Source organism: Littorina saxatilis, linkage group LG12 (assembly GCF_037325665.1).
Source record: "Littorina saxatilis isolate snail1 linkage group LG12, US_GU_Lsax_2.0, whole genome shotgun sequence".
Lineage (NCBI taxonomy): Eukaryota > Metazoa > Mollusca > Gastropoda > Littorinimorpha > Littorinidae > Littorina > Littorina saxatilis.
In genome coordinates, this window is record NC_090256.1 from 8,289,511 (window position 1) to 8,310,902 (window position 21,392).

Below are 21,392 nucleotides of genomic sequence, written 5' to 3' on the forward strand. Positions count from 1 at the left end.
ACACACACACACACATACACACACACACACATACTGGTGTGAGCCACGTTATCCGGTCAGTGAGTTTGCACAATCATTAAGATGCCGGGAAAAATGAGCAGAGTTTACAGGCCGATTCTGTCCAGATTTGAGATGAAACTTTATTTTGTAATTCTAAATGAAGTTAGAAAGAAATCATTCGCCTATTTTGAAAATTTAGCTAAGCTGACATTTTACATGAATAGAGATGCCATGTAGTGTATGTTGACATTTACTATCATAAAGTGGTCAATGTGTGTAAGCTAAATTTAACCATCATCAGGCGGTCATATGTGTATGGTAATGTTTACATCCTTTAGATGGTCGTGTTTTATTTTATCTTATCTTAATCAAATGCGTCCCCACAATCCTTTTTTTGTGTGTAATAATATGTTGTACAATTGCAACCGCACTATATGCACACAAAGCCTCGACTTGCTAACTTCAACCATCATAAGGTGGTCATGTGTGTATGGTAATGTTTACCTCCCTTAGATGGCCAAAGGGTTTTGTTTTGCTTTTCTTAACCATCATCAGGCGGTCATATGTGTATGGTAATGTTTACATCCTTTAGATGGTCGTGTTTTATTTTATCTTATCTTAATCAAATGCGTCCCCACAATCCTTTTTTTGTGTGTAATAATATGTTGTACAATTGCAACCGCACTATATGCACACAAAGCCTCGACTTGCTAACTTCAACCATCATAAGGTGGTCATGTGTGTATGGTAATGTTTACCTCCCTTAGATGGCCAAAGGGTTTTGTTTTGCTTTTCGTTTGTTTGTTTTTATGTCAGTCCGAGGACTACGATGAGCCTTTCTCTGAAACCTGATTCAGTTTGATGTTGGACATTTCACTGGAACAAAAAGAAACACACAAAACATTGTACAAAAACTGTTTATTATTCAACTGAAAGAACAAAACAACTTCTTAGTTAATTACTGGAATAGATCTGATACTTCACACCTGAAGTTTAAAACAAGTTTCAAACACAAATATAACTGAACAAGTTTCAAACTCAAAAAATAATTAAAGAAATTGAGGACAGCCCCATCTACTGAGACATGTTGCACAAATATGTTTTATGACATAATAGAGTGAAACAATTTTAATCATGAGAGAATGCTGACAGAGATGTCAAAATCAATATCAACTGTGCCATGGACTGAGAAAACAGTGAATGTCAGGGTTTTTTCATCGATTTTGATATAGTAATACATATTCTCTAGAAAAAAAAAAAGAGAATCAGATTGAGTCTTAACAATCCTTTGTTCTTGATCTCTTTTTTTTCTTTTTTGTGTGCATATTTTCAAACTACAGCTGCCCTAAATGTATACAAAGCCTCGACCAAGGTACTAGAGCAACTGATAAATCAAGCGATTTCTTTTCGGCAGTGACAGATTTTGGGGAATTATTAGGACGTGAAATTCTCAGTTAACACACAATGTGAAAAAGAAAATGTGATTAAAGGGACACAAAAGCGTATGACTTTGTTTATTTCTTTTCTATCTGAAAGTCATTATTCAATTTCCAAATATACAACTTTAAAGTAAGCACAATTCCAAGCAGTCTCTGCTTTTGTGTCTTGAAACGGCACTGTTTTTACTTTTTTGATCACATCATTTTAAAACAAGAAAAGCAAACGCTCAGACGACTCTAATTTGAAATTACTACTTTGACGACACCCCTGTGACCTTGAATGAAGGTCAAAGTCATTCATATTTTGCATAATTGTAAATATCTTCTTCTTCTTCTTTGTTCCTGAGCTTTTTACTCTCAGGGTCACCTTATGGTGAGAGTTTTGCGAGCCACACAGTTTTTACCCCGCCACGTAGGCAGTGCGACGCCGACTTTGGTGGAAGGCGTGCTGGGTATCTTTGTGTTTCCGAGCCCCTAAACTTTTGATGGAAACTCGGGATCTTTAACGTGCGCACTGGTCTTCTGCATGCACATGCACACAAGGGTGGTACGATTCCGTCCTTTTAGAGTCTGCACTGAATGTTGACTCTGGAAATACAAAAAAAATACCTGGGGTTCAAACCCTCAGCGGCCAGACCGACTGGCTTACAAACCAGACGTGCTAACCACTACGCTACGTCCCCGCCATTGTAAATATCAATACAGGGCATATTCCTGCCAAGTTAATGGGGTTTAGGTTCCATAGCTTCCGAGAAAAGCCCAATGTTAAAGTTTGTGGAGGTCGGCGGAAAAGCAGAGTTACTACCCTTATTTTTTGTTGACTATGACAAACAAAGTATGAACGTGATCAGTTTGATGGGATGATCATGAGCAATCCTACAAAGTTTGATGCAATTCTGAAGAATAGTCTGTGAGATACAGAACCTCAGGTTTTTACCTTTCTTTCTTTATTTGGTGTTTAACGTCGTTTTCAACCATTCAAGGTTATATCGCGACGGGGAAAGGGGGGAGATGGGATAGGGGAAAGGGGGGAGATGGGATAAAGCCACTTGTTAATTGTTTCTTGTTCACAAAAGCACTAATCAAAAAATTGCTCCAGGGGCTTGCAATGTAGTACAATATATATGACCTTACTGGGAGAATGCAAGTTTCCAGTACAAAGGACTAAACATTTCTTACATACTGCTTGACTAAAATCTTTACAAACATTGACTATATTCTATACTTTCTTTCTTTCTTTCTTTATTTGGTGTTTAACGCCGTTTTCAACCATTCAAGGTTATATCGCGACGGGGAAAGGGGGGGGGGGGGGATGGGATAGGGGAAAGGGGGGAGATGGGATAGAGCCACTTGTTGATTGTTTCTTGTTCACAAAAGCACTAATCAAAAAATTGCTCCAGGGGCTTGCAACGTAGTACAATGTATTACCTTACTGGGAGAATGCAAGTTTCCAGTACAAAGGACTTAACATTTCTTACATTACTGCTTGACTAAAATCTTTACAAACATTGACTATATTCTATACAAGAAACACTTTAACAAAGGTAAAAGGAGAAACAGAACCGTTAGTCGCCTCTTACGACATGCTGGATAGCATCTTTCTCGTCCCAACCAATATGGGACTCCCCCTAACCCGCGGGGGGTACTATATTCTATACAAGAAACACTTAACAAGGGTAAAAGGAGAAACAGAACCATTAGTCGCCTCTTACGACATGCTGGGAAGCATCGGGTAAATTCTTTCTCGTCCAATATGGGACTCCCTCTAACCCGCGGTTTTTTTTTTACCTTCTAAGCCCCCCTGTGACCTTGAAAAACGTCAAAAGTAATTCATATTAGGAACAGTTGTAAAGATCAAAACAGGGCATATTCCTGCCAAGTCTAAAAGATTTTGCTTCCATAGCTTCCAAGAAAAGCCCAATGTTAAAGTTTGTTGAGGTCGAGGTAAAAGCAGAGTTACTGCCTCTGTTTTGTTTGATGAATAGTCTCTAAGATACAGAACATCATTGTTTTCTTTGAAGCTGTGACCTTGAAAAAGGTCAAAGGTCATCCAATCAGGTATCAACCCATAGAGCTCAATGAGGGTCATCATCACACAAAGTTTGAAACATGTTACATATTGTTTCCATGTTAAGGGCAAATTGTTACAGTTTTGACATGGCCGTACAGCCAGACATACACGCGACATTACACAGACTCTTTATGATTCTTATGAGCCAAAAATTAGAAATCCCGAGAGATCAAGCACACACATCAAGCGATTTCCCTGTACAGTCATGTCTCTCTACAAATAGTGCAAATCCTGAGAGATCAAGCATACAAATCAAGAGTTTTCCCTGTACAGTCATGTCTCCATAGAAAAAGTAGAACCCCTGAGAGATCAAGCATACAAATCAAGAGTTTTCCCTGTACAGTCATGTCTCCATAGAAAAAGTAGAACCCCTGAGAGATCAAGCATACAAATCAAGAGTTTTCCCTGTACAGTCATGTCTCCATAGAAAAAGTAGAACTCCTGAGAGATCAAGCACACAAATCAAGAGTTTTCCCTGTACGGTCATGTCTCAATACAAAAAGTAGATCTCCTGAGAGATCAAGCACACAAATCAAGAGTTTTCCCTGTACAGTCATGTCTCAATACAAAAAGTAGAACTCCTGAGAGATCAAGCACACAAATCAAGAGTTTTCCCTGTACAGTCATGTCTCCATACAAAAAGTAGATCTCCTGAGAGATCAAGCACACAAATCAAGAGTTTTCCCTGTACAGTCATGTCTCAATACAAAAAGTAGAACCCCTGAGAGATCAAGCATACAAATCAAGAGTTTTCCCTGTACAGTCATGTCTCAATACAAAAAAGTAGAAATCCTGCAAAATCAAGCACACATACCTTATAAGAAAGCTTAAAAGACAATACAAATTGATTCTGATTCTGAAAATTGATTCCGATTCTGATTCACACCAAGCGATTTCCATGTACAGTCATGTCTCTCTGCAAAAAGTATAAATCATGAGAGATCAAGCATACGTACAAATCAAGAGTTTTTCCTGTACAGTCATGTCTCAATACAAAACGTAGAACTCCTGAGAGATCAAGCACACAAATCAAGAGTTTTCCCTGTACAGTCATGTCTCAATACAAAACGTAGAAATCCCGAGAGATCAAGCACACAAATCAAGAGTTTTCCCTGTACAGTCATGTCTCAATACAAAACGTAGAAATCCCGAGAGATCAAGCACACAAATCAAGAGTTTTCCCTGTACAGTCATGTCTCAATGCAAAAAGTAGAACCCCTGAGAGATCAAGCATACAAATTAAGAGTTTTCCCTGTACAGTCATGTCTCCATACAAAAAGTAGATCTCCTGAGAGAGAAATCCCGAGAGATCAAGCACACAAATCATGTTTTCCCTGTACAGTCATGTCTCAATACAAAACGTAGAAATCCCGAGAGATCAAGCACACAAATCAAGTTTTCCCTGTACAGTCATGTCTCCATACAAAAAGTAGAACTCCTGAGAGATCAAGCATACAAATCAAGAGTTTTCCCTGTACAGTCATGTCTCCATACAAAAAGTAGAACTCCTGAGAGATCAAGCACACAAATCAAGAGTTTTCCCTGTACAGTCATGTCTCAATACAAAACGTAGAAATCCCGAGAGATCAAGCACACAAATCAAGTTTTCCCTGTACAGTCATGTCTCAATGCAAAAAGTAGAACTCCTGAGAGATCAAGCACACAAATCAAGAGTTTTCCCTGTACGGTCATGTCTCAATACAAAAAGTAGATCTCCTGAGAGATCAAGCACACAAATCAAGAGTTTTCCCTGTACAGTCATGTCTCAATACAAAAAGTAGAACCCCTGAGAGATCAAGCATACAAATTAAGAGTTTTCCCTGTACAGTCATGTCTCAATACAAAAAAGTAGAAATCCTGCAAAATCAAGCACACATACCTTATAAGAAAGCTTAGAAGACAATACAAATTGATTCTGATTCTGAAAATTGATTCCGATTCTGATTCACACCAAGCGATTTCCATGTACAGTCATGTCTCTCTGCAAAAAGTATAAATCCTGAGAGATCAAGCATACTAATCAAGAGTTTTCCCTGTACAGTCATGTCTCAATACAAAACGTAGAAATCCTGAGAGATCAACCACATTGTTAGGAAACGCTGTCGTTGCTGAGCTTTGGTTTAGTTTTGTGTGTTGCATGTAGTTGACTTTTTTGTACTTTGTGGGAAAGTACCGATATTATATTTTGTAAACACAATATTTATGTTTGGACGAGAATGCAGGTGAACTTTCTAATTATTCCGGATGCTGGCGCTCACGTGGTGCGCAGGCTGTTATGGGTAACTGAGCAAGGTCAGTTCATAGCAACGGCTATGGCTTTTCGTTTTGCTTGGTTACCACCCTTCTAAGGGCAGGTATTTTGAGTGTTTTTTTCGACATCTAGCATGTGAGATTGAAGTCAATGTATTTATGAGAATTGGAGTAAGAATATGTAATTTAATGGCTTTTGTCAAAATCAGTAAACACAGCTGAGAACTAATTCTCAACTGATAAAAAAAACTGTGTCTTAGAATGACTAGAACTGAATGATGTTCCTGACAATACTCTGTTAACAAAAAGTGACAACCACAGCATGAACAACAGTGATCTCAATGACTAGTCGACTCGCACGGTTGGCCTAGTGGTAAGGCGTCCGCCCCGTGATCGGGGAGGTCGTGGGTTCGAACCCCGGCCGGGTCATACCTAAGACTTTAAAAATTGGCAATCTAGTGGCTGCTCCGCCTGGCGTCTGGCATTATGGGGTTAGTGCTAGGACTGGTTGGTCCGGTGTCAGAATAATGTGACTGGGTGAGACATGAAGCCTGTGCTGCGACTTCTGTCTTGTGTGTGGCGCACCTTATATGTCAAAGCAGCACCGCCCTGATATGGCCCTTCGTGGTCGGCTGGGCGTTAAGCAAACAAACAAACAAAAAATGACTAGTCCTTGCACCTGTTCTTTTGGATTCTGTTTCTTACAAAATCTTTGACGTTTCGCCACGTCCTGTTCTTGAGAGCCTTATCCTCTATGAGACACTTGACAATAACCTCTTTGCCAGGCAGATGACCCAGGAGGATGTAGCTTTCCAGGTGTCTGAGCACAGCGCTGACTTCATCATCAGACCAGGCTTTCCTTGCTGCACAGAGAAAAATGATACAATGCTTGAGAATTTCCTCAGATTAAACACAGACAACACCACAACAGACAGCAAACAATTACAAAAGCACTACCTTCACAACTTATGTCATGGCACTGGGGAATAGAACTGTCCAAAACAAACTTTCAGAAAAAGCACATTCCAAAAATACGTAAAATTGTATTGTATAATGCACAAGAAGAGAAAGTTTTCCAGTCATGTGTCAGTAACTTGTAACTTGTTTTTCATGTGGGTTCTGAGCAGACGAAAACCAAGGAAGCCTTGTCAAATGTTTACATTTCTATGCACATTTGGTCAGTGATTTGACGAAAAGCTCGCGCTCAGACATGCAAGTTCCGCAAAGACTGATAACTTACTAAAAAAGAAGAGCAAACGCTCGATTGAGTCACTTTCGACGTAGAAAAAGGTCATGGTGGTCGAAACATTATCAAAACATAGGTCAAAGGTCAACTTAACATGGATATAAGTGTACATCATACCCGAGTACGCTAGTACTTGGGCTCAGCAGACTTTAATTGTGTGTCTGTCTGTCTGTCTGTCTGTCTGGATTTAACAGCTTATTGCTGGGAAACTACTGGGCGCAGTTCGTTCAAAAGTTGATACACTAACTTGATAATAGGTCCGATTGATCGTATTAAAACTTCATAATGTTAGCTGGGACCTAAATGCGAAATAATCCACAAAAACGACTCTTGGCGGTGGGCGCAATTCGCGGTGGGATAGAACTGCTGTTCGGCTAATAGAACTGCCAGCCAGCCACCGACACCTACAGGCTTTGCGTGCATGTGCCACTTCGCGTGCGCGCGACCTGAAGTTAGCACTCTAGGCATTTGAGTTCACTGGCAAAATTGTCAGAGTTAATGGCTTGGTGGAAAGCACGTCCGCCTATGGCCAAAGTGATCCGGGTTCGATTCCCGGCATAGGCGATTTATTTTATCTATTTTTTTTAAATTCTTGTTTACTATTGTTTATCCCCGAGTACGCTAGTACTTGGGCTCAGCAGACTTTAATTTTTCACAAAAACGACTTAACAGTGGGAGGAATTCACACCGGCGGGGCAACACGCAGCCTGATAGAACAGCCAGCCAGCTCGCTGGTTATTTCCCGCATCATCACACGCACGCAGAGGATTTTTGTAGGTCAGGTTGTGGGAAAGTCCACAATGTTCCACAGGGGAACTGGTTGTGTTTGTATTGTTCATTTTCTCACAGTGATGTTGATGGTTTTTACACATATTATGAGGAACTTTTCTCAGATGTTGGATCCCGAGACCAGCCTCTCGTTTACGATTGTAGAGATCGATCAGCACACACAGAACAATCGCTTAAGTTTAATTTCAGAAACCAACATTCACACCACAGGCATTCCAAACATTTATATTGTTAAGTTATGAAGAGGGTCGGCAGTATATTTTTCACTGTGATCAAATAAAAGAGAAAGGCCAGTCACCACACACATCCTCGGCTCGCATGCAATGCATTTATATAGCAAAGGGAATGCCTGTAATTCACACAGAGCAATCACTTGGTCTTAAACGTGCACAAGACAAAAACTTTCATACTGGGGGAGCGAGCCAGTCTGAAGAGTACTCGGGTCCAGCGCGAGCGTTTTTTATTCCTTCAATTATCCGATCCTCTGAATAATAATTATACATTATTCACTGCTGTTTGATGCGTCGAGGTCAGATGCCATGATTGTTTCACCTGTCAGTGCAAAAGTTACCCCGAAGTCCGTAGGGCTGAGGGGCAACATTTGCACCGACAGGTGAAACAATCATGGCATCTGACCTCGACGCATCAAACAAAGGTGAAAAATGAGAGCGTACCACCAGAAGACTGAAGCGATCCAGGTGACTGTGTCGCACCAGAAGACTGAAGCGATCCAGATGAGAGCTTACCACCAGAAGACTGAAGCGATCCAGGTGACCGTGTCGCACCAGAAGACTGAAGCGATCCAGATGAGAGCGTACCACCAGAAGACTGAAGCGATCCAGATGACCCTGTCTGGCCACACAGCTGCGGATATCCAGTGAAGTTGTGGTGTCCTTGTCCTGAAATAAAAAAAAAGAGTAAAATTAAAAAGTCTCTTTTTGGATACCAGGGCCGTGGTTTACTTAAAAATGCTGTCAGGGTCTCCGCCAAGTTGTGGGAAGAAACAAACATCTTGACAAAAGTCTCGCAATAACTTTGACCAATCATACAAGCGCTCAATTCCCACCGTGTTAAACGTAAACCAGCTGCTCAAAATGCAGCCCTTCCCAGTCTGTGTCCGTACAATTTGACGGTTTTGACCCTTTCAATACGTATCAGATTTACGCCGTCGACCTGCTCCACTGAATTTAACAAGTTTTCCAACGAAACAAAAGTTTTACCGACAATAAACTTCCAGATCCATCTTCTTTAGCCAAGTAGGCAACGACGAAAACGTAAAAAAACAAACGATGGCGGTCAGTCTCGAGAGAACTGATTACTAAGATTAGTCATACAAGCACACAAGTCCCGTGCATCTTTTGAGCCGAGTTCAATACGTGATTTATGGCTCGCGCTTGCTGGCTTCTGATTGCGCGGTGCAATAATATTAAAATAAGGCTCACGATTGCTGGCTTTTGATTGTGGTTCAATAATATTAAAATAAGGCTCGCGCTGGGCTGCATTTGATTGGAGTAGAGTTTTGACTTGATTGACAGGTGGTAGGGTCCATTCAGCTCTTGCTGTGTTAATTAACAGTTTAACGAAAAAATCCTGCCTTAGTATGGCCACCAGCTCATCTCCTCTAGTGCTTGTCAATGAAATTTGATACCAAGCATTATATAGAAACAAATCATTTTCTAATTAGTTCAAATACCTTTTTGTGAGGCTGCTGTTTGAGGATGGGTATCTTCTTCATCGTCGTCGTTCTCCTCGTCAACAATGATGTCATCGCTGATGTCGACACTGTCCAGAGAAGTTGGGTTTATTATTTCTCCTTTCTCCAACTGAATGAGAAGTTTTGCCACTTTCGTCACTTGAAGCGCTGCAGAAGGTAATCTATAGTAACGTCTGTGTGTGCGAATGTCATGACCCAGAAACTGAGCAACAACGTCAAGCTCATTGTCTGCAAGATTGTAGAGTTGAGTCATTGTGGCTACGTGCTTTCTCAAGGATGTGGACGTAATAAGTTCAGGGTGCTGCAAATCTGCTTGTTGGCAATGAATCTTCAGAGTGTCACTTCCGCGAATGTGTCCATTTCTATCACCATGACCAAAGCAGCTTTGAGAGAAAACAAAGTTGTTTGTTTCAGGAATGCCAGCTTCTTGACGAGATGCAATGAGTGTTTCAAAAGAATCTACCAAATTTGCTGTCAGCAAAATTGGAACGATTGTGCCAGTTTTGCCAATAATCTCCACCCTTTGTAATGATTTACTCAAAGCTTGTTCAAATGAAGGCAAGCTGTGCAGAATGTCATCACTTGTATCAAGCTGACGGTTTTCAAAATCTTGAACTTTCATTTTGGACACTTCTCCAGATCTTCGGCGGTTGAAGAGGATCACTTGACTGAGTAGAGCTTTACAAAGTGAATGTCGAGCTGTTGTTTTGTCCCGAGAAGAAGAAGCGTTTTTCATGTCCTTTTTTGCATCCTCTGCAACCTGTGATAGGTGCGACGAGAGCTTTTGTATATCTTTCGAGAGTGGAAGTCGCTGCACATTGTTCTGATGTCTTCTGTAAAGAGTTCTTGCGGCTGACGACGAAACCCATTCATTCCACCGAACATCGAAGACTTCTATGAAGTGCTTGCACTGCTGTCTCAGTTGCATGTCATTTTGCTCAATGGCCTTTGCTTGCATCAACAAGGTGCATCTTTTCAAAGTGTGGCCAATTTTCTTTGCCGTTGATGGGTTTTTGAAGTCGGACGACTCTTTTGAAAATTCACAAAGTACACGTGTAGCTTGGACAATAGTACTGAACATGTCCGGTTTCAGAAAATCAATCAACTGTCCATTCTGATTGCCACTTTCTTTCCTGAGTGCAAGTACAAGGCGTGCTATTTCTCTCAGTTTATTTCGAATGTAAGCATGTCGATCGGAATCAAACCCATTCTTCCTCGTCTCTCGCAGTGCAAGTTCCCGAATCGTTATATCTGTTTTAACAATCATGCCCACTGGGTCATTTTTCACATGTTCCAATATTTCACGCAGCTTTTCTTCGTCATGGTCCCTGGTGATTTTACTCCCCGGGACAGCAGGAAGAAGAAGTCTTCCAGCAACAACCTTTCCTTTTGAAGACTTGCAACAGGGTTTTACGCACTTATGACGGTACATGTCCTTCGAATTGAAATAACCGTAACACTCTGGACAAGGTACAAAGTCTTTCACTTGCTTTTCTTCTTTGGCACTTTTGCGCTTTACCACAATTTCCCCTTTGCCTTCTTCCCAAACTTTCCGGTTATGCCTATGATCCCCTAAATTTCTCATCTTTGACAATTCTTTTTTCTTGTCTTTCCTCGATGCATGAAACAATGGAACAAGAATGGACTCATCTCTGTGAAAACTATTGAAATGTCTTTCCAACTTTGTTGTAGACAAACCACACACAAGACACCAATGAGATTTATCTTTTTTCTTCTTTTTTGGTCCATCTCCTGAACTTTGATCAACAGTAAAGCCAGTAATTTCAGGCTCTTGCTTGTCAGAGGAAGAATGACATGTGGAAGAAATATCGCAACGTTGCAATGTTGACGGAGCATTTGGATTTTCAAGTGGAACCGATAAGTAAGGAAAAGGGGAGGGTATTGTTTGCTCATTTACAGCAGAACTGTCAGAGTCAGAAACATGGTCCTTTTGAGACTCATCGTTGGGAATCCATGTTGGGTCTGTGTCCGACAAATCGTAGTCCGAACTGGCACTGTCTTTGTCCTGAAACATAAATGAAAGGGGTTTATCACATATGCTACATGCATTTTAGGTAAGAGAGCATGGGTCGTTAGTCAAGTAATTGCTGAATGCCTTTCAATTGGAGTTATTTCTAAGATCGTCTCAAACACAACTGCACCGTTGTCAATCTCACCACGTGCTTCAAATTCTTTCTGTATCATTCCTTATTGAAGTTATTCCCATGAACATAATTAATTTTCCAAAGTATTCTTATTTCGGTGACAAGATGGTAACTTCTTCTTTTTCTACCTCTGTGTTCCTGAGCTTTTTACTCTCAGGGTCACCTTATGGTGAGTCTTGCATGCCACACTGTTTTTACCCCGCCACTCAAGTGACTCATAAATTATCTTTCTGAAATTTACAGCTGTAATTGTTTTAGTTTGTTTAACTGTTCAATACATTTATAAGCAAGCTGTTGTTTTAAACTTTGACTAGTATTTTCTGCTTCTCTCTCTCTCTGATTTTTTCTCCATTGCTCAAGATCGAAAGTCAATGCCCTCATTTGAAATTCGTTTACGTTTGTATACCCCCCAAATGATTTTTCTTTGTTTTTATACCCCCAAGCAAGCAATAATAACGTGATTTTTTAATTTATTACGTGAAATACCCTCAATTGTACGTGATGGGAAACACTGTAAAACAATATGCAATAAGCTTCAATCTTCTTTACAATTCAGCCAAACTATATATATCCTCTGTAGGATTAAGTCTCACTCTGGTAAGTTGCCGTAAAACAGTTCAGGGGACTACCACTATATTGCAGTCCAGTATATTGTGAATTCGGCTATATCGCACCAACATGCTTGTAGCCCACTTGAACACAAGTGTTTTTAAATGCCTTCCACTACAACGCAAATACATATCGCGGTCCAATCTCTTGTACTTCCTTTGCAGATTTATTTTCCGCAACAGAGAATCGAATCGTCCCAGTAGGCTATCAGTGAAAGGCGACAGTTTTCTCGCCTTTGTTAACTCGGTAAGGGTTTTTCGGACATATATGTAAACTGCTGACCTGGATGAGCCTGTCACGTGGGCGAAGGCGTCCATCGGAAAGTGCCGGATCCTGCACCCCGGCCTTCATTTAGCGGCCCCCTGTGGTGCTGGCACACCCAACCACCGTGAAGCCCAGGCCTCCCGCCGAGCTCTTCTCTAGATCCACCGTGAAATCCTGTAACTGACAAAGGGTAGAGAAATGATTCAATCTCTTCTCTAGATCCACCATAAAATCCTGTTACTGATGCAGGGTAGTAGAATGATTTTTTTCTTTCTTTCTTGAACTTTTTACTGTGTCAGGGTTGCCTTATGGTGAGAGTATTGCGTGCCAGACTGCTTTTCCTACCCCGCTACGCGGGCAGCAAGACGCCAACTTCAGGGGAAGGCGTGCTGGATATCTTTGTGTTTCCGAGCCCCTAGACTTTCGCGGGAAACTCGGGATCTTGAAGTTTAAAATGTGCATTAATCTTTCTGCATGCGTTAGCACACGAGGGTGGTACAAACCTTCTGGTCTCCCCTCAAGTTGATTCTGGTACCTGGGCTCGATCCACAGTCAGCCAAATCAACCAGACGCTCCAACCAACAACGCTACAACCCCCGACAAGTGATTTCATCTCTTCTATCCACCGTAAAATCCTGCAACTACCACAGGGTTGTGAAATTCTCAGGCATTGTACAAAGTCGGAAGCAACTTTCGCTGAAAAGTTGCTTCTTGAACAATTCTCCATCATTTTCTGCAAAGATTTCACACTAATTGACTAAACACTAAAACAGGCTAAGAAATGGTGGTTCCAATCGGACAGACTTTGCTGATATCCGCAAATTTGTTGAAGGGTACCATGTGCCTGAATGATGTAATCCACCGCAAAAAAGCAAGAAAGTGTTATTGCCGGGAATTCTAGTCCACAGAAAAAATCCTGTAACTGACACAGGGTAATGAAATCTACTGCAGAAATGTAAAAAGCCATTTCAAAGAAAGCAAAATAAATGCATAAGTGATCCCTCTCAACTAAAATTTGGGTTCAGAATGGAAAATGATGAAATGACCTGTCCCCCAGACTAAAACTTCCATTGCAATATCTTAGGTGTGTGCAATGCAGTGAAATTTCTTACCTATAACAGTATAAGCATATAATTATGATAATCTATTCGAGTAAAAAGTAAGTAAAAACAAATTTTAAAAAATGGAAGTAAAAGCTTTATACAATAGGGGTGAAATTTGTACATGTCAGCCCACATATTAGACTTAGCATTCATTTTTACTATAGTTTTATCCCTCCATGTTCGACTTGGAGGTACTACAAGCTTTAATGTGTCTGTCTTTCCCAACTGTTGTTTAGGTAACCCTGGGTTTCGTATTTGAACACCCCTGTTTTGTCATTGAAGTAACTTGCCAGAAAAACAACAGTTTTGTCTTTTTATAAACTCATAACTGATGAGTGAGGGGGAAAAGAGAAAAGGATTACCTGGTCATCGTTCAAGATCTCTTTCTTATCAGCAGTTTGACTGTTTTCAGTCACAGCGGTGTTGGTCACTCTCTCCTGACACATGAGCACAACGACAGAATCCGCCGAGCACACGCTGGCCGGAGATTTGTTCTTTATCATATCAGCCGGAGACACATCTCCCTTGTCGCCGCCACGACCTCTGCTAAGGTTGTCGAGGAGACTATCGTCAGCAGCAGCTGCCACAATGAAGGCTGCGTCAAGGTCAAAATCTTCATCACCACCATCAACGTCATGGTGATATTTTTCAGCAACGGTGTAAATCCTCTCAAACTCTGATCTAGAACTGTCCAAGACATCAGAGTTGATGTCGCTTTCAGTGTTGTTGGATTGTTCTTCCACTCGCAGCTCCCTCAGGTTGAGGGGAGGGGGCTGGGCGACGATGGAGATGTTGTGCTTGTTGACGGGCGTGGCAGCCGACGAGGCGAAGGCTGACGGAGGGGAGATGGGGGTTTCCCGACCCCCCTCTGCGATGGAGAAGGAGTCGGCAGCATGTAAGGCTGGCTGGGACTGGTGTTGTTGTTGTCTTTCCTGCAGTGAAAGTCTCTCCTGAACCTGAAAGTTTCATGAATAAAAAGTTGAGAGTTTTCCTTCAAGCTAACAGAAAAATAAGCTCTGTACTTATCTAGTCAATCACAATCCGGTTTATTACTGTAGATTTGCTATTGTGTTACTGAACAGAAAGGCTAGTTATCTCACTTATTTTTTTGATGACATAATTTGTAAAACGCTAAAGATGTTACTAATTTGATGTAAAGAACAATTCTACCAAGTTTGAAACAAATCCGATGAATAGTTTCAGAGATCTATATAACATTTCCAATTTTTCCTTCGAGGTTGCCCTGTGAATGATCTTAACAAGGGTCAACAAAACTAATGTTAAAGCGTTGGGGGTAATGATCAAACAAATTTTGAACTCAGTCACTTTTACTATAGTTTTATCTCTCCATGTTCGACTTGGAGGTACTACAAGCTTTAATGTGTCTGTCTTTCCCAACTGTTGTTTAGGTAACCCTGGGTTTCGTATTTGAACACCCCTGTTTTGTCATTGAAGTAACTTGCCAGAAAAACAACAGTTTTGTCTTTTTATAAACTCATAACTGATGAGTGAGGGGGAAAAGAGAAAAGGATTACCTGGTCATCGTTCAAGATCTCTTTCTTATCAGCAGTTTGACTGTTTTCAGTCACAGCGGTGTTGGTCACTCTCTCCTGACACATGAGCACAACGACAGAATCCGCCGAGCACACGCTGGCCGGAGATTTGTTCTTTATCGTATCAGCCGGAGACACATCTCCCTTGTCGCCGCCACGACCTCTGCTAAGGTTGTCGAGGAGACTGTCGTCAGCAGCAGCTGCCACAATGAAGGCTGCGTCAAGGTCAAAATCTTCATCACCACCATCAACGTCATGGTGATATTTTTCAGCAACGGTGTAAATCCTCTCAAACTCTGATCTAGAACTGTCCAAGACATCAGAGTTGATGTCGCTTTCAGTGTTGTTGGATTGTTCTTCCACTCGCAGCTCCCTCAGGTTGAGGGGAGGGGGCTGGGCGACGATGGAGATGTTGTGCTTGTTGACGGGCGTGGCAGCCGACGAGGCGAAGGCTGACGGAGGGGAGATGGGGGTTTCCCGACCCCCCTCTGCGATGGAGAAGGAGTCGGCAGCATGTAAGGCTGGCTGGGACTGGTGTTGTTGTTGTCGTTCCTGCAGTGAAAGTCTCTCCTGTACCTGAAAGTTTCATGAATAAAAAGTTGAGAGTTTTCCTTCAAGCTAACAGAAAAATAAGCTCTGTACTTATCTAGTCAATCACAATCAGGTTTATTACTGTAGATTTGCTATTGTGTTACTGAACAGAAAGGCTAGTTATCTCTCTTATTTTTTTGATGACATAATTTGTAAAACGCTAATGTTACTAATTTGATGTAAAGAATTCTACCAAGTTTGAAACAAATCCGATGAATAGTTTCAGAGATCTATATAAAATTTCCAATTTTTCCTTCGAGGTTGCCCTGTGAGTGATCTTAACAAGGGTCAACAAAACTAATGTTAAAGCGTTGGGGGTAATGATCAAACAAAATTTGAACTCGGTCACTTTTATAGTTTCCGAGAAAAGTCCAACCTTAAGGTTGTGACACGTCATCCGTCTGGCCAGACTAAACACTGGCCGATTACAATTGAGTCACTTTTACTCAAGTGACTAAGAAACAGGATTTTGCTTTAAATTTCACCACAAAAGTTACAAAAATGGCTTTATTAAGCGGCTTTTTCTTAAGCATAACATATAGTGGACATTCCGGACCCTAAAAAATTCAGTTTTTAAAGTGGCTGGCTTTATCAACCGCAGCTTTATTAAGGATGGATTAATTCGTTGAAGTGTCTCTCACAGAATCAGCCGGGCTTTCAGGACTGTCACAGTCATTGTGTAATTAAGACAACCTGTAAATTACAGCCACAATTATGGCTGCAATGAGGAGAAATCAATATTTTATCATTTAATTTTGAAGCGCATCTAAAGTCACTGTTCACAGTACTTGCCACCAGGGCTAGAAATTAACCTTTTTCCTTGAGTGCAACCCGGGCCCATTACTGAAAAAGTTTGAGTGCCCTGATGGAACTATGAGTGCCTTCTGTTGACTAAAAGTCATTGTTTTCGATTTTTTTGCGTGCAAATCGGGCACCTTTGACGCGAACTTTGCGTGCCCGTCACCAACTTTCCGTGCAAAATTCACCAGGCACCCGTTAATTTCGAGCCCTAGCCACTGAGCACAACACAGTGACACATCAAACGGCTTTCTTTCTTTGAAAAAAGCGCACGCTGGGCAGTGAAAAAGCGTGCAGACTTACAGTCAGTCGCACTCGCAGAGACTCAAGGACAAATGCGCTGCGGAGAAATTCGCCTTTGTGGGACTGGGGTCTTATTAAGTTGGTTTCCAAGTCAAACTAAGTGAAAATTAAATACAGTGGTACTCCCCATGTAAGACCTCCCAAAATCTGACAAATTTAGGTCTTAAAAGGGGGGGGGGGTCTTACAAGGGGGGTGAGGTCAGGTCAGAAAAAGACAGTGAGAGAGAAAAAATCAGTGACAGAGAGAAAGAGAGAAATACCTTCAGGGTCCGTCGAAGTTGTGGCATAATTACAGTTGTGGTTTGGTGAATTAATTTGATAATCTAATTCAATAAAAAGCAAGAGGTATGTATTTTTTCTGTTTTTTTTTTTACTTTAATTGTATCCTCTACATGTATTTAAAAAAATATTTGGGAGTCAAAAGAGTTTATGTTCATATGGGTGTCAGTATTTGGAAGAGGACTATACACCTGTCACAAAACCAACTCCAAACGCGTTCGTTGAGGTCACCATAAATACATTTCCTTGCCTTGGAGTATTTGCGGTCACAATTTTCGCCGGTCTCCCATCGATTGACCACGTTTTCTTGGTCGCTGACGATCGATTGAATCTGAGTTTTTCCTACCTCAAACGACCGCGCGATCGAAATTGCTGTTTCGCCCTTACGGCTCCGTTTCACCACTTCCACCCTCTGTTCCAGAGTCAAAAATGTCCTCTTCTTTCCGCGCGATTGAGTGTTTGAAGTTGAAGGAGAGTTCGAAGCCATGGTTGAAGAAGAAGATCGTTGATGCTCGCGCGTGTGTTTGTTGATTTTTCGAAAGGAAGTGGACAAAGAACAAAGTTCCTCCCAAGAACAATCAGGGACTGGAACGAGACCCCTTCATCCCTCCTCCTCTCACACCCCCAGGCCCCAGACTCCTGCATTGCGCAGGAGTCGAGTTCCTGCATTGTGCAGGAACTCCCCAGCCCCCAGTAGATTCTAGCTAGGTTTTTTTTTTTTTTTTTACTCTTTGGAATCTGCAACCCTCCACAATGTGACATAATGGTCAGCCTAAATGACCGTGGTCACAATATGGAAGAAGAAGAAGAAGAAGAAGAAGAAAGAAAAGGGCATGTTGGGATCGTAAAATTGTGAACGCCGGACATGCGCAATCGAGACCTAAACGCGTCGTCTGTTATATTTCCGGCCGAGTGATTTTTGCGATCTTTTTTCAGTGATTCAAGCAAAACGTTACGATTTTTTGTTAGGTTTTGATTTGAAAATGTCGTTACAAGGTCGCAAATTGTAACAACTAGTCGGTCGCAAATCGGGTTCTGGGGGGAGTCGGCCATGGGGGTGATTTATATAGCAAAACTAATCCGTCAGCAAGAATGAGGTCTGAGAAGGGAGAGGGTCTCTGATGGGGGGGTCGTTCGTCGGGAGTACCACTGTATTCATAAATTAATAGCTCATCAATGCGGCCATAATTCTGGCTGTAATTTACAGTTTGGCTTAATTACAACATGACTGTTATGTACAGCCTTAAAGACCGAGAGATTCTGTGAGAGAGAATTAACCGACTGTGTATCTTTAAGCGGCGTCCACTATATTTCTTTTCAGTCTACCTAAAGTTTCAGACCCACTCTTTTGGTCAAGATGTCAAAGTATACTATCGTGGTGTTACTTGACATTTCTGTGTGTATACGTAAACCAAATTATCAGTTAAAGAACAATTTTTTTTACCAGAGGAATTTTAAATTTTACATATATATTAAATAAGAAAACCAACATAACAAGTAATACTTAAGAACCTGCATTTCCCTGCAACATTTTCTTTAAAAAAAAGTATATATTTACTCACATGAGAAATTTTAATCTTCTTGCGGGACAATTCCACCATCACTTGCCCTCTTGTCATCTGAAAAAAAAGGTGTAAGTACTGTAAGATAAAAAGAAAGTGAGTATTTCATTGTTTGATGTTTCAAACATCAAACACATTTGGCCAAAAAATAGTGTCTGTGTCTGTTAACGAAGATAAAGACAAATAATTTATACAATTGCAAGTCAGTATTTGGTTATCTATTTTTTTCCATTTCATATAAGGAATTTGTTTTTGTGAATTAAACAATTTGGCGGGCATCACTCCTGCTGTACTTCCAGAACAATTTTGTTTTCACTTGTTTTATCATTCTGATTTTTTTCTCCAGGTATTTTTGAGGGAACTTCTTGGTTCGAACCTAAACGTAGGGACGATCAGAAGTCAAGTAGACAGTTAGTTTTACCCAATAATATTTTCAGTTACTTTTTAACGGTATTCATCTAATCCTTCAAAAACTACAGTGAAGGTTAACAAGAGCATGTTACATAAAGATCTACATAAAACAATGAGGAACATGCACACCAACTTTTATGTTGAGAAGTGAAATCAATCAGTTTCAACGCACAATTGCTGACTTCCCTTAGATGTATGTAATTATCGTGCTATCACTTAAAGTTAAAAAGATTATTAAATCACACCTGTAAGTAATCACAAAGTTACCACATCGAAAGTGTAGAAGTTATCACTTTTCAATCGCCGCAAAGGAAAAACCTATTCCAAAATGGTGAATCCGCAAATGTTTTCATTCATGCAGTTACTTTAGCATGCACGTTGCCCCCCCCCCCCCCCCCCCCCCCACACACACACACACACACAACCGATATCAGCCGTATTGCTGGCTTTGCGATATTGCTAAAGACAATGCCCTAGTTTTCAATCAAAATGAGGCACTTCCCCAATGAGACAGATTATGAAGTAGCAGACGACAACATGTATGGTTTTCAAATGTGTGTCTGCAGCGTAAGTGAAGCTGTCAAAGATTCTGAAAAGGTGCCTTTGTAGAAATGCGCCATTTTCGCTGAATAGAAGTCGAAACCATGATCAGTTGATAACGTCCTGGATTTTTACAACAGATCTAGTCTAACTCTAACCACTTCTGAATTAAATTTCGTCACCAATGAAAATCTTAGGCAGAACAAATTGCAACCCGAAAAGTGCATTAGCATGATAACTCATGTAGCACTAATAACCTATGTCCCGACTGTATGTGTGAGGAATATTATTCACCCACGAATTTTTTCTCTCACTTCCACGCACCTACCGTATTTTGATCTGGTTATTTTTCAAACAACAGCACTCAGACGATTACTTTAGGGTTGCGGTGAAAGCCCAACCTGTATCCTTTCAAGTTCAGTTGGTTTCGAGGTGATCAGACAAAGCGAAGGACACTAAAACAATCAGAGTTTGACAGCCTTGAACGATTTCAGGCGATCTCCCTTGCGGCCATCTTTGCAGGTTTGCTTGACTCAGTTACTTGCCCTTTGCACGCCGTGTGCTATCCATCAGTCATCTTCTTTCAATTTGTTCCTCAAAGTTTTCATTTCAATTTAACAAATGTAAAACTAAGTAAAACTGGGTCTTTCGATTGATAAACTCATTCACTCGACGATGGACGTCGTCAGCTCGTTGAGTCAAGTTTTACGATTTCAACAAACTTCCGGTTACGCGACAACATCGCTGTGACGTCATGATAAAAAAAACAAGACTTCTTTACAAACCAACGTAATTTACAACTACTTCAAAATTATATGTCAACAAAATATATGTAGACTATATCATGCTTTCGTATATTATAAACATTAATCATCCAAATTAAACATACCGGCCTCTTTCGGTCACATCGGCTTCGCTGCTCTTGCCGCCGCTCTCTCCCTGCGGTGTCCATTTTCAGTGTCAACTGAAGTTTTGGCGCGCCGAACTTGTGTGTGAACTTGTGTGAGGAATTATACCGTGTATGCGCGGTCACCTATTACGCAAGAGGTGTGTAAAAAACATGCATCCGTGACATTTTACCTCCATTTTCCTGCCTGACGTAAAACGAAACGAAACTTAATTTGGGGGTATTTATTGACCGTTTTATACGGCTTTTGACAATATTTCCCTATGCTGCCGGCAGGATATACCGACCCGGCATCCTAATGAGGGTGTGTAAACTTGCAAAAGGCAGCTTAACGGGGCTCACACAAACACACATACACACACCCACACACACACACACACAGACACACACACACACACACACTCACACACACACACACACACACATACACACACACACACACACACACACACCCACACACGCACACAAACACACACGCACACGCACATACACACACACACACAAACACAAACACACACTCACTCACACACACACACATACACACACACACACACACACGCACGCACTCATACACACATATATACACATACGCACACACTCACACACACACACACACACACACACACAGACACACACACACACACACTCACTCACACACGCACACACACACATACACACACACACTGTGACACACACACACACACACACACACACACACACACACACACACACACACACACACACACACACACACACACACACACACACACACAAGAGGGAATAGTACACGAGAAGAAA

At 41.2% G+C, this 21,392-nt stretch overlaps 1 protein-coding gene across 2 annotated transcripts; it reads right to left on the reverse strand.

Moving 5' to 3' along the window:
* Window positions 1–903: 903 nt before the first annotated feature.
* LOC138981188 (uncharacterized) lies at window positions 904–20,941 on the reverse strand. 2 transcript variants are annotated; one of them, XM_070354027.1, is made up of 8 exons: window positions 20,577–20,941; window positions 18,737–18,793; window positions 15,186–15,779; window positions 14,013–14,606; window positions 12,566–12,727; window positions 9,489–11,535; window positions 8,470–8,694; window positions 904–6,623 (listed from the first exon to the last, which is right to left on the reverse strand). In XM_070354027.1, the coding sequence occupies exons 1-5, from the start codon at window positions 20,637–20,639 to the stop codon at window positions 12,635–12,637; spliced, it is 1,401 nt and encodes a 466-aa protein (XP_070210128.1). In that variant the 5' UTR covers window positions 20,640–20,941; the 3' UTR covers window positions 904–6,623; window positions 8,470–8,694; window positions 9,489–11,535; window positions 12,566–12,634. The 2 variants fall into 2 exon arrangements, with proteins under 2 accessions (XP_070210128.1, XP_070210129.1); XM_070354028.1 differs by having other exon boundaries at window positions 20,016–20,941.
* Between the last annotated feature and the right edge of the window lie 451 nt (window positions 20,942–21,392).

Bases quoted from the DNA above. Each gene is read 5' to 3' on its own strand.
- LOC138981188 (XM_070354027.1), bottom strand. From the start codon at position 20,639: ATGGACACCGCAGGGAGAGAGCGGCGGCAAGAGCAGCGAAGCCGATGT. The intron at 15,780-18,736 runs GTGAGTAAATAT...TGAAACTTTCAG, and splicing joins AGAAGATTAAAATTTCTCAT to GTACAGGAGAGACTTTCACT. The intron at 12,728-14,012 runs GTAATCCTTTTC...ACCCTTTGTCAG, and splicing joins AGATCTTGAACGATGACCAG to TTACAGGATTTCACGGTGGA.